This window comes from Indicator indicator, chromosome 4, assembly GCF_027791375.1.
Source record: "Indicator indicator isolate 239-I01 chromosome 4, UM_Iind_1.1, whole genome shotgun sequence".
NCBI classification, from domain to species: Eukaryota; Metazoa; Chordata; class Aves; order Piciformes; family Indicatoridae; genus Indicator; species Indicator indicator.
In genome coordinates this window covers 6,477,438-6,488,188 of record NC_072013.1, presented here as the reverse complement: position 1 = coordinate 6,488,188, position 10,751 = coordinate 6,477,438, and the positions used below count along the sequence as shown (strand labels likewise).

Here is a 10,751-nt window from a genome sequence, read left to right as displayed (position 1 = left end):
GGAGTGAGATGAAAGTAAAATTGCTGAACAGAATGGGTTCTGCTCCAACTCAAGCCAGGACAGTATCGCTCCTAAGTGAAAAGCCGCTCACTGTGGCAGTGGATGGAGCACGATCCGGGACAGCGCAACCCTACGCTTCACGCTGGTCCTTCCCTGGCCAGTACCTGCCTCCTGGTCCGAAGCTTCTCCGCCGGTCCCGCCCCATTCCATTCCTCGGGGGTGGGCTGGTCCCGCCCCTGGGGCTGGTGCCGCTCTGCCCTGCTTCCGGTCCTCGGTGCCGCTCCCCGCTGCTGTGGGTGCGGCGGCCGGAAGTGCGCGGTGCGGCCATGGCGGCGGTGGATATACGAGGTAGGGCCGAGGTGTTTGTGGGCTTTTTTATTGGTAGCTCTGCTGAGTGCGGAGCACTTTCTGCGGCTCCAGGTCCTGGGCGGGAGGCTGCCTCCATGTCGAGCCGTGGGCCCTGCCTACTGCCTGAGCTGAGCCCCGGGGAACGCGAAGGGATGAGCCCCCGCCGTGGGGCAGAGCGCGGCGCCCGCCTGCTCCTGGGCAGTGGCGGCTGAAAGAGGAGGGTTGTGTGATGGTCACCTGCTTGTGTGGCTGGAGGTTGCAGTGCTAGTGTTCACTCCAAGTTAGTGCACCAAAGGTGCGGGGCTGGTAGAGTCTGCGTCCTTTGATAGTGCTCCATGGGGACCACGGAGCAGCCAAGTTTGTATGTCTTGGAAGACTCCGCACAAGGGAGTTCACTAGCGTTGGTAATGCATCTGTGTCGCGGGAAGGAACTGGAAAAACCGGCCAAAAAGAAGTGTTTTTGGGTATGAGACAGGCTAAGAGGGTCTGTTCAGGGCCACCCGGGCAAAGCAAGCTTCCCTTCCGGTACACTTCTGCTTTTCCCGATGGAATAAGGACTTCCTGGAATGAGACAGTAACATAAGGGAACATCTGAAAAAGAGACGTATTGCTGTGAAGCATGGAGGAAACTGGGAAACACTGCTACGAGTGGGACTTGTACGGGACCAAAGCGGTGGGTGAGGCTGGTGATCCTAACAGCACTTCGGGTAGATATGCTGAGCAGCACAGGTGCTAGAAAAGCCAGAAAGAAAGCTGGAGTAACTGAGAACAAGAAAGGTTTGAGTAAGAATTCAGCGGTAGGTGTAGAAGGAGAGAATGTTTTGAAGAAGAAGGGATGATATTTGAATGAAGTATTAAAGACTTACATTGTGAACAAAATGCAGGTTAAATTACTGTGAAGAGGTTGAGAGGAGCAGGGAGTTGAGAAGGGTACAAGAAATGATTTTTCTCCATGAGGCATCTGAATGGAATTGTATCAAAAGCCTGTGGTGGAGTCTCAGAGAATGGCCAAAATACCTAGGGAAAGCTTATGTGGGATTCTTTTCAATAGTGTCACAAAGATTTTTATCTTTTTTTTCTTCTAATTCTTTTGGTTTTGAAAGACATTTTGGATAATCAGTGCTACCACGAGTGATTAATAATGTGTCTTAGTGCTCTGTTTCTGAGATTCCCTTTTTTTATAGTGAGGAGAAAGAATGGTCACAGAATGTTAGGGGTTGGGAAGGACCTTGAAAGATCATCTAGTCCAACCCCCCTGCCAGAGCAGGGTCACCTATACCAGCTCACACTGGAATGCATCCAGGTGGGTTTTGAATATCTCCAGAGAAGGAGACTCAACAGCCCCCCATGGGCAGCCTTTTCCAGTGTTCCATCACCCTCCCAGGGAAAAAATTTTTCCTCATGTTTCCATGGAACTTCCTATGCCTCAAATTCCACCCATAATCCCTTGTCACTGAGCATCACCAAGAAGAGCCTGACTCCATCCTCTTGGCACTAACCCTTTACGTATTTATAAACATTAATGAGGTCACCCCTTAGTCTTCTCTTCTCCAAACTAAAGAGCCCCAGCTCCCTCACTCTTTCATAAGGAAGATGTTCCACTCCCTAAATCATTTTTGTGGCTCTGCGCTGGACACTTTCAGCAGTTCCCTGTCCTTAAACTGAGTGGCCCAGAACTGAACTGTGCCCAGGCAGCCAGGAGAGCCAGTGACATCCTGGCCTATATCAGGAATAGTGTAGCCAGCAGGACAGGGGAGGTTATTCTTTCCCTGTACTCAGCACTGGTCAGGCCACACCTTGAGTACTGTGTCCAGTTCTGGGCTCCTCAATTCAAGAGAGATGGTGAGGTACTGGAATGTGACGGGTGACAAAGCTGGTGAGGGGCCTGGAACTCAAGCCCTATGAGGAGAGGCTGAGGGAGCTGGGGTTGTTTAGCCTGGAGAAGAAGAGGCTCAGGGGAGACCTCATTGCTATCTACAACTACCTGAAGGGAGGTTGTAGCCAGGTGGGGGTTGGTCTCTTCTCCCAGGCAACCAGGAGCAGAATGAGGGGGGACAGTCTCAAGTTGTGCCAGGGGAGGTGTAGGCTGCATTTTAGGAGGAAGTTTTTCACAGAGAGAGTGATTGCCCATTGGAAATGGATTGCCCGGGGAGGTGGTGGAGTTGCTGTCTCTGGAGATGTTCAAGAAAAGACTGGATGAGGCACTTAGTGCCATGGTCTAGTTGATTGGGCAGGGCTGGGTGATAGGTTGGACTGGATGATCTTGGAGGTCTCTTCCAAGCTGGTTGGTTCTATGGACACAGTATTCAAGGTGCAGCCTCACCAGGGCAGAGTAAAGGAGAAGGAGAACCTGTCTTCACACCTAGTCTGTGTGAAGTAACAGCAATGCCTCTAGACTCCCCACTCCTGTTCTAAGAGGCTGGTAAATTTGAGATTAATGAGGAAAAGTGATTTAGGCATGGCTATTTATGCTGCATTTCTCCTGCTTTGCTAGGCAGCTAGTTTTACTTTATTAACTGTTCCTCAGAGAAGCTGCTAATAGTATTGTGAGCTGCTGTTTCTGGAACTGATCCAGGTATCCTTGAGCATGCAGAGTGTTGCAGAAGTATAATATTCACAGTGGAAAGATAAGTGGGAGTTCTGGGTATGTATGTCATTCCTGAGCATAAGGGATTGGTTCCTGCAAGAAAGGAATTTCAGTTCTTCATCCAGTCTTCTGTGGCTTCTCATAATTTATATTTTTTAATTCTAAACAATGCATGCTTTTATATTCCTGCTTGGAAATTATATTTGCTTCTGCTGCAATTTAAAATGGAGAATTTCAGGGTGCTTTCAGGGTGCCTATTAGATCTTCAGTAATAGTAGATTTGTTAGCTTTGGAACCAGTTGTTGACTCTGATCTGCTTTATCAGCACACTGCTGCAGTGTGATAATAAAATGCAGGGATTTTGATTCCAATTCCCCCAGATGTGTAGAAACTTAACTGGCATATAATTGATTTGCAGGTTATAGTGTTTGTTTTGTTTAAAAACTTGCTTTTAATATAATTGTTAATTTAATTTTTATTACAGATTTCTGTAATATCCACTGAGTTATGGAATAAGTAATGTGTTACAGACAGTTTGGCAGATTAATTGTAGAATCCGGAATGGAATATCTTGTTCAAAACTACTGGGAAACATCTGCCCAGTGATAGCATCTTCATGACTACTGTTCTGGTTTTGTTTATTATAGATTTCTTGCAAATAAAAAAGGTATATTTGCAATATAACAGTATCAGCTGCTGTGGTATGTATTTTAATAACAGAACATCTTTGAAATGTTGCCAGTGCCACTATTTTGTTTCGCTCAGTAGCTTACTCATTTGCTTTAGCCAAAGAAAACTCTTGATGTAATTAATAGATCTCCCTAGTGTTTAAACTTTTTCAGCATCATAGTTTGCATCTTGGAAACTACTTTTGTGTGAAATAAGCAGTTTTAGTCCAAAGTCAGATTCAGTGTGGAGTATATAACTTTTTTTTTTTTTAATCCCTGTAACTGATTCTAACTTCCTGTAGTAAATTCAACTAGCTTACTAGAGACTTAACTTTCAAAGGAATCATGCTTTGAGTTGGTTTTATAGTCAGTTAATGCTGTGGGCCATAAAATAAGCTGTGTATCAGATTGATGGGTAGATGCAGTATGGTAACCTTATACAGAGTATCAGAGCTAACTGAGTCACACCAACACAGCTCACATGTGTGCACATCGACCCTGCTCACATTCTTGAGACAGAGAGGTATGCCAGCAGATAGTGGTCAAGGAAAGAAAAGTGGAATAAAAAAAGGCTCTGTTTCTATTGTGTACCTACAACAGAACTGCAGAAGGTAAAAGGATAGTAATTATTATTTGAACTATGTGAAACATTTATAATTAGAATTGGCTTGTGTGAGGCTGTGTTCTACCTCCTTCCCCTGCTATAATCATCAACCAATGGCAATTTGAAATTACTTGTAGCGTTTCTGGCTGTTTTGGTACTCAGTGATTATTTCTTTTCCTAGATAATCTCTTGGGAATTTCCTGGGTTGACAGCTCCTGGATTCCAGTATTAAACAATGGGAATGTGTTGGACTATTTCTCAGAGCGAAGTAACCCATTCTACGATCGAACGTGTAACAATGAAGTCATCAAAATGCAAAGGATGACCTTGGACCATTTGAAGTAAGTTGTAATTTGGAACTGCTTCCTATGCATTGTCCTTTGTCTCTCCATCGAGAGGCTTTCATGATTGAATGGAAGCGTGCTGGAAACATCCTGTTCTGTGCTTTTTGCTCCTACCGTTTGCCAGGGAGTCCAGCTTTTTTCATGTTTGAATGTCTTCGATGTCCTCTTGTGTTAAGCATAAAGAATGAATGAAGCATGTTCTGAGATTTCCCTAAATTACCTTTTAGATAGTTCTGTAAATTAGGAAGCCTCTCTTCTCCCATCTTTCCAGCTCAATAGAACCTGAATAACACTTAATGTAGTTCACTGTTTTTCTGTGGTGAGTAGGATTTATGTTAGGGAATGCTTTGACTTCATAAATAATTTGGGTTTCTGTATCCCACTGGCTATCTGCCATGATTAGTATGTAATTCCTCTGAAGAGATGGCTTTTTAGTATGGATAATAGAAGTAGTGAGTGCTGTAAATAATCTGATCACAGATGGTTGTGTAATGAGATTGCAGCCTGTGTGAGTTAACTTTCTTTGCAGTTCCCCATCTGCTACACTGAGCACAAGTGGGATGCTTGAGAACTATTTAAAGGCTCCACAAGGGAGAGTGCAAGATGAGATAAGAGTTCATTGGTAAAGGCACTTTTGCTCAGATGTGATTGCAGAGAAGCATTCACATCAGACACACAGATGGTGACATCATACACTGATGTTTTGTTTCTGTGTTTAAATGGTACCTCTGTGAGGATAGATGGTTAGCTTACTATGTATTTGTTTGCTAATGTGCTGCTTAGATACCGTGTCAGGTTGTTGTAACTCACTCTGTTTTGATAGCTAGCTCAGGAAATCCCATGCCTGTATTTACAGTACATTATATAGAAAAGCTTCCAAAGCATCAAAACTTCATCATTTTATTGCCAAGCCTTTTGGTAGCTCTTCACATCCTACAGATTTTACTTTGAGGAAGATAGTTATTCTAGTTGCTTCTTTTTCAGCCAGATGGTTGGAGTGGAATATATCCTTCTTCATACTCAAGAACCCATTCTCTTCATTATCCGCAAACAGCAAAGGCAATCTCCAACACAAGGTAAAGCCACTCTGTTCTTGTCACCGTTGAGAAGGTTGATCAGTTAGTGGCTTTTATCTGTTCATAGTTTGTGTTTAAGCACTTCTGGTTCCCTTTTTCTGCCTTTATCTTAAATCTAAATAAAAAGGCTATGAAACAAAGAAATTAGAAATTACACTTGATAGCCAATGAGTTTATCAAGTCGTGTTCTTTATTGCAGCGCTGGGGTACACCGGCATCTTTCCCGAAGTGTGTGCTGCCAAATCCATGAACTCATGAGCTTTTGTAGCATGTAAATATTACATATTCACAAGTTTTCCCAGGAATCATTATCCTATCCCCTCCTGTACCTGGTGCTTGCACGTTATTCATAGCTATTATACCTTTATGGCCACTTGACCTTATCTGTTGTCCATGGTCTTTTAACACCTCCATATGGCTTGGTGATTGTATCCTCTCTGGTGATTGAATCTTCTTGGACACTTGTCCTTCAGATGTATGCCCTCAAGCCAACTGTCTTACCAGGACTCTGTCTCTCAGCTCTCCCTGCGCTCCTGAAGTCCTTTTTGTCTAGCAGAGCTATCAGCTGGTGACCAGCTCCGCAAGTTCAGCTGGTTTTGCAGAGGCTGAGCCTTGCAAAATTTAGTTGTCTCCACAAATCCCTTTGGATTCAGACGGTTACAAAATGCAACAGTTTCTTAAAAAAAAAAAAACCAAACCAACATATTTTAAGTTTCCCTCTTTCAGCTATGAGGCTTTGTGGTAGGATGAAGGTAATTCTGTCTGAGTGACCACTAGTGTGCTGACAGCAGGGGTTGCCATCTTGTGGTGAAATGGGAAGAGTGCAGTGAGAAGGTGCTGCCCTGTGGTATATTGTACCGTAGGAAATTGCTAATACAGTTCATGCCGTGTCATGTTCATCTGCTAGGCTTTGCAAGAGTTTTCAATGTAATGATTTGTGCATAAGGCTGCTGATATCCTTGGTTAGGGCTGATGAGCTGAAATGGCTAGTATGTGACTGATTTATTTTGAAGAACCATGATTTCCACTAGTTAAGGAGAAGGCATCATTCATGCATCTGTTTAGGTTGTGTCACTCTCTTATTCTGCATTATCACTTGACTCCTTTTGTGTAGCTCTCAAAATCCCAGCTCTTGCAAGGTCAATTATTTGTTTGCAGTAGGGCAGCACTTAAAGCTGATGCTTTTCTACCTGTAAAGCATACCTCGTCCCTTCATCAGTATGGCTAAGGTGCAAATAAAGCACCTTGAAGGAAAAGGTTTAAAAGAGAAACTTTGAGATAAATATTGCAATTTCTGCTGTTAACTGCTGAAATTCAGCAACAAGCACACAATCTTCAGCCAGAGCTTTAAACTGATCCTGCTTTTTTTTTTATTTCCCACAGTTATTCCATTGGCTGACTACTACATTATTGCTGGAGTGATTTATCAGGCACCTGACTTAGGCTCTGTCATTAACTCCAGAGTTGTAAGTGTTCTGTGATTTTCATATATACTGCTTTGTATCTGCTTTTACTTTTGGTTGTTCCTCAGGCTGTTTAAATCCCTCCTTTACTGCTTGAGGACAGGTCCTCTGTATTACACAGTGGTTGATACCATGTCCATCCCACATGGAAATGAAAGATACATGGACCAAAAAGTAGGATACATTGTTTTGCAGCATGGTATTGAATATCAACAGATTCAACTCAACCCATGACAGTTGTTCAAGGATCGGGATAACTACAGTTGGTGGAACAGTATGAAGTTTGAATAATCAAAAGAAAAATTACATGACAAATACATATTAAACAAAAGTAAACACACATTCAGCAATGCTTGCTTTGGAATGTTAAGGTAGTGCAATATTTCTCTTTAAATGAGGCTTATGTTTTTAAGTTGATGTATTTATATTTAAATAAGATATTCGGCTCTGTTTTGAATTCTTTTGTTCTAGAAAACTACTGCTTTGGCAAGTTTTACTCTTGTCAGTTTAGAAATGCACATCAGCAAAGGTCTTCTGAGAGCTTGTTAAGAAGATCACATTCTTGGTTCAAAACTAGATGTCCTAAATTCCCTTCCCAGAATAAAAATGAATATGGAATACTAATTCTAAAATTCCTTCTTTCAGAAAGGTATGCTGTATTTTCTCCTTAAATTCTGAATGCTGCCTTATGTTCTTGTTCTGAAAGCTCACTGCAGTGCATGGAATTCAGTCTGCTTTTGAAGAAGCTATGTCCTACTGTCGCTATCACCCATCCAAGGGCTACTGGTGGCATTTCAAAGATCAAGAGGAACGAGGTCTGATTCCTAGCTGATCCCATGTACTTTGGAAGAGGGAAGGTAACATAAAGAAGAGCTTGAGGCAATGCACAGTGATGGTAGTAGAGATGAGGTTAAGCGTTTGTCTGCCTGAAGAGTAAGTTAGTGCTCCCTGTTAGGTGAAGGGAATCTTGGTCTTCTGTGCTGCTGGGGATGTACATTGAGGCATGAGTGGGAGATTAAAATGGTTCTACAAAGTGGGCAACTCTTCAACCGACTGGAGACCAAAGTACATTTTCAGAAGCCAAACCATCAGAGGGTAAGAATTGTCCTTAATCTACCTTCCACACCACCACCCCTCTGCCAAGGAAAAATACAGGTGAAATTCAGAGATGAGACAAATACCAACTGGTCAGACAACAAATTCCTGCTAGGAGAACAGAACTTTTGTTACAGCTTTCTCTTGCCTTTGTGTGACTTGCAGAGAAAGCTAAACCTAAAGCCAAGAAGAAAGAAGAACCAAGTTCTATTTTCCAAAGGCAACGGGTAGATGCTTTGCTTTTAGACCTCAGACAGAAGTTTCCTCCCAGATTTGTTCAGGTATGACACTCACAAGCCATAGCATTGCTGTTAAGTTACTTAGAATTTAAAGCAGTCATAAGTACTTGAACAGCTGAAATGGAATGGGAATTTTGTGGGCTTTCTGCAATGACAACAGACTAAATTAGTTTATAGATACAGATAAGCTAATAAATTTGAAATTGAAGGCTCTGATTGCAGTGTAGGATTCCCCTTTGTAATTGCAGAAGTCATTAAGACCTTGGCAAAACCAAAGGTGAATTTTATTATACAAATTTGTTATATAATCACAGAGGATCTGTTCTTGTCAGCTATCAGATTCTGCTGCTGCTTCCAGTTTCCTGTTTTGTGAACTCAATCAAACCACCACAGCTATTTTGCTTTAGTTTCTCCATTGTTCTGGAGGCTTGTTAATTAGCATGGAAATTCCTGGCATTCTGTGAAGTTGTTGTGATTACCTCTGATTGTCTCTAGTTATTATTTGTTCCACCAGGTCTTCTGCTGGGGAGCAAAGGAAATGGTGTTTACAGCATCTCACAAAACCATTTGCTCCTCAAATGTGGGAAAGACTGGCTAATTGTTTTTGATTTAGTGTTCTTCAGTTGTCAGAGGGAAAAATGGATGTTGTAAAACATTAACTGCATATGGTTTAAAGTGTATTTAGTGATCCCTTCTATGCTTAACTATTAAGAGTGTGTTTATATTTCTAAATGATTAGTAGAAAGGATTAAGAATTATGACTTTGTTTCCACTGATGTGGGGTTTTTATAATGCTTTTACTTCTTTTTTTAATGTTTTTATTTCCTCCCCCCACAGCAAAAGCCTGGAGAAAAGCCTATCCCAGGTAAAACTCTAATATTCTCACATTACTTAAAAAATAGGCCTTACACAGAAGCATCTTCCAGTTGCCATATAAGCTCCTTGCTGTTGCTGCTGAGGTGGTTAGGAATTCTGGCATTGCCTAATTGTGCAAAGTACTGGGTAAGGGGGGAAAAAAAAGTGCTAGGTAAGAGTACGTTGTGACAGCCAGAGTGAAACTGAAAAAGTTAGCTTTCTACTCCTGCCCTTTCTGTCTCTAAAAATGTATTGCCTGAAGGTCCAAATGTGGGAAGTTGTCTTTGAGAGCAGGAGGAAGTTGAAAGGTTGAATGTGGGAACAGTTTAGTCAGTGCTTAAGCTCAAGAAAGCATGCAGAGGCCTTGAGGTGATCGTAAGCAACCTCCTAGCAGGAAAAGCACGAACTATCTCTTCAATCTGTTCTACTTTTTAACCCATGCAGGTATGAATTTAGTCCTTGGTTGTTCTTACACCTTTGAAATTGATTTTGCCCGTTTGACATCAACAATATTTTCTATGTACTCTGAACAGGGTTAATAAATTCTAGAAATAAAAATGGGAGGTTTAACTTTTTTTTCCTGTTTCTTCTTAAGTGGATCAGATCAAGAAAGAGCCAGAACCAGCCCCTGAAGCTGTCAAACCAGAGGAAAAAGAGACTGTTAAGAATGCTCAGCAGAGTTCTGGCACTAAAGGACCACCTGAAAAACGGATGAGACTCCAGTGAAGACAGGAGTTCTTATACATCTGGATGAGTCAGTACCTTGAAAATGGGAGATTCTTGCTCCCCTTTCTTTATATTTAAGCTCTTCCACAGAGACTGATGACTCAGGCACTGAAGTCTCTCTAGTAGCTTTTTCTGTAGAACCCTGTCATGCAAATGTTCATGTCAGGATGTGAACTGCCTCCAAGGTGTTTTCAGTCTTCATCTTATTTGGAATAATGGCTTCTGAGAATGGTGTTTAATGGACATATTTTGCAGCCTCCTGAAATCTTCACAAACTTGTGCATCCTTTGGGTCTTGGCTTCCTATGTGAAGAGCAGAAACTTTTATAAAAAGAAATTAAAAAACCAAACCAGTCTGAGTTCTTGGAAAATAAAAGTGGCTGCTAGAATGCCGTTCTTAAATGCTTACTTTTATTGTAGGAAATACACCATGTGTGCTAGCAGCGTGGGTTTTTTGCTTTCATATTGGAATATATTGTATGCTATTTTGAGGAAGAAAAGTGCAGCTCAAGGGTTTAGGTTGTCTGCTATCAATTGCCACATTGTGTGTGTGCTTAGGATACAGATAAAAGTTTTGATACCTGGAGACTCAGATCCATGCAATTAGATGTCTAACTGCTCTTGGTGTCTCAGTGTTCTTGGGCACTCATTTTACTTAATGGCCAAGCTGGTCTTTCATTATAAAAGCTAGTGTTCTGAGAGGGAGATTTATGATGACGTCAACCAGGTGAAAATGTCTTGCTGTTG

General features: G+C 42.0%; 1 protein-coding gene across 2 annotated transcripts; it reads left to right on the top strand.

The window, feature by feature from the left end:
• The first annotated feature begins 315 nt into the window (after nucleotides 1-315).
• On the top strand, nucleotides 316-10,363 carry MED6 (mediator complex subunit 6). Of its 2 annotated transcripts, XM_054400321.1 has the most exons (8): nucleotides 316-348; nucleotides 4,389-4,548; nucleotides 5,536-5,627; nucleotides 7,011-7,093; nucleotides 7,797-7,905; nucleotides 8,351-8,466; nucleotides 9,262-9,289; nucleotides 9,875-10,363. In XM_054400321.1, the coding sequence occupies exons 1-8, from the start codon at nucleotides 327-329 to the stop codon at nucleotides 10,003-10,005; spliced, it is 741 nt and encodes a 246-aa protein (XP_054256296.1). In that variant the 5' UTR covers nucleotides 316-326; the 3' UTR covers nucleotides 10,006-10,363. The 2 variants fall into 2 exon arrangements, with proteins under 2 accessions (XP_054256296.1, XP_054256297.1); XM_054400322.1 differs by lacking the exon at nucleotides 8,351-8,466 and having other exon boundaries at nucleotides 9,875-9,931.
• Nucleotides 10,364-10,751: the final 388 nt, after the last annotated feature.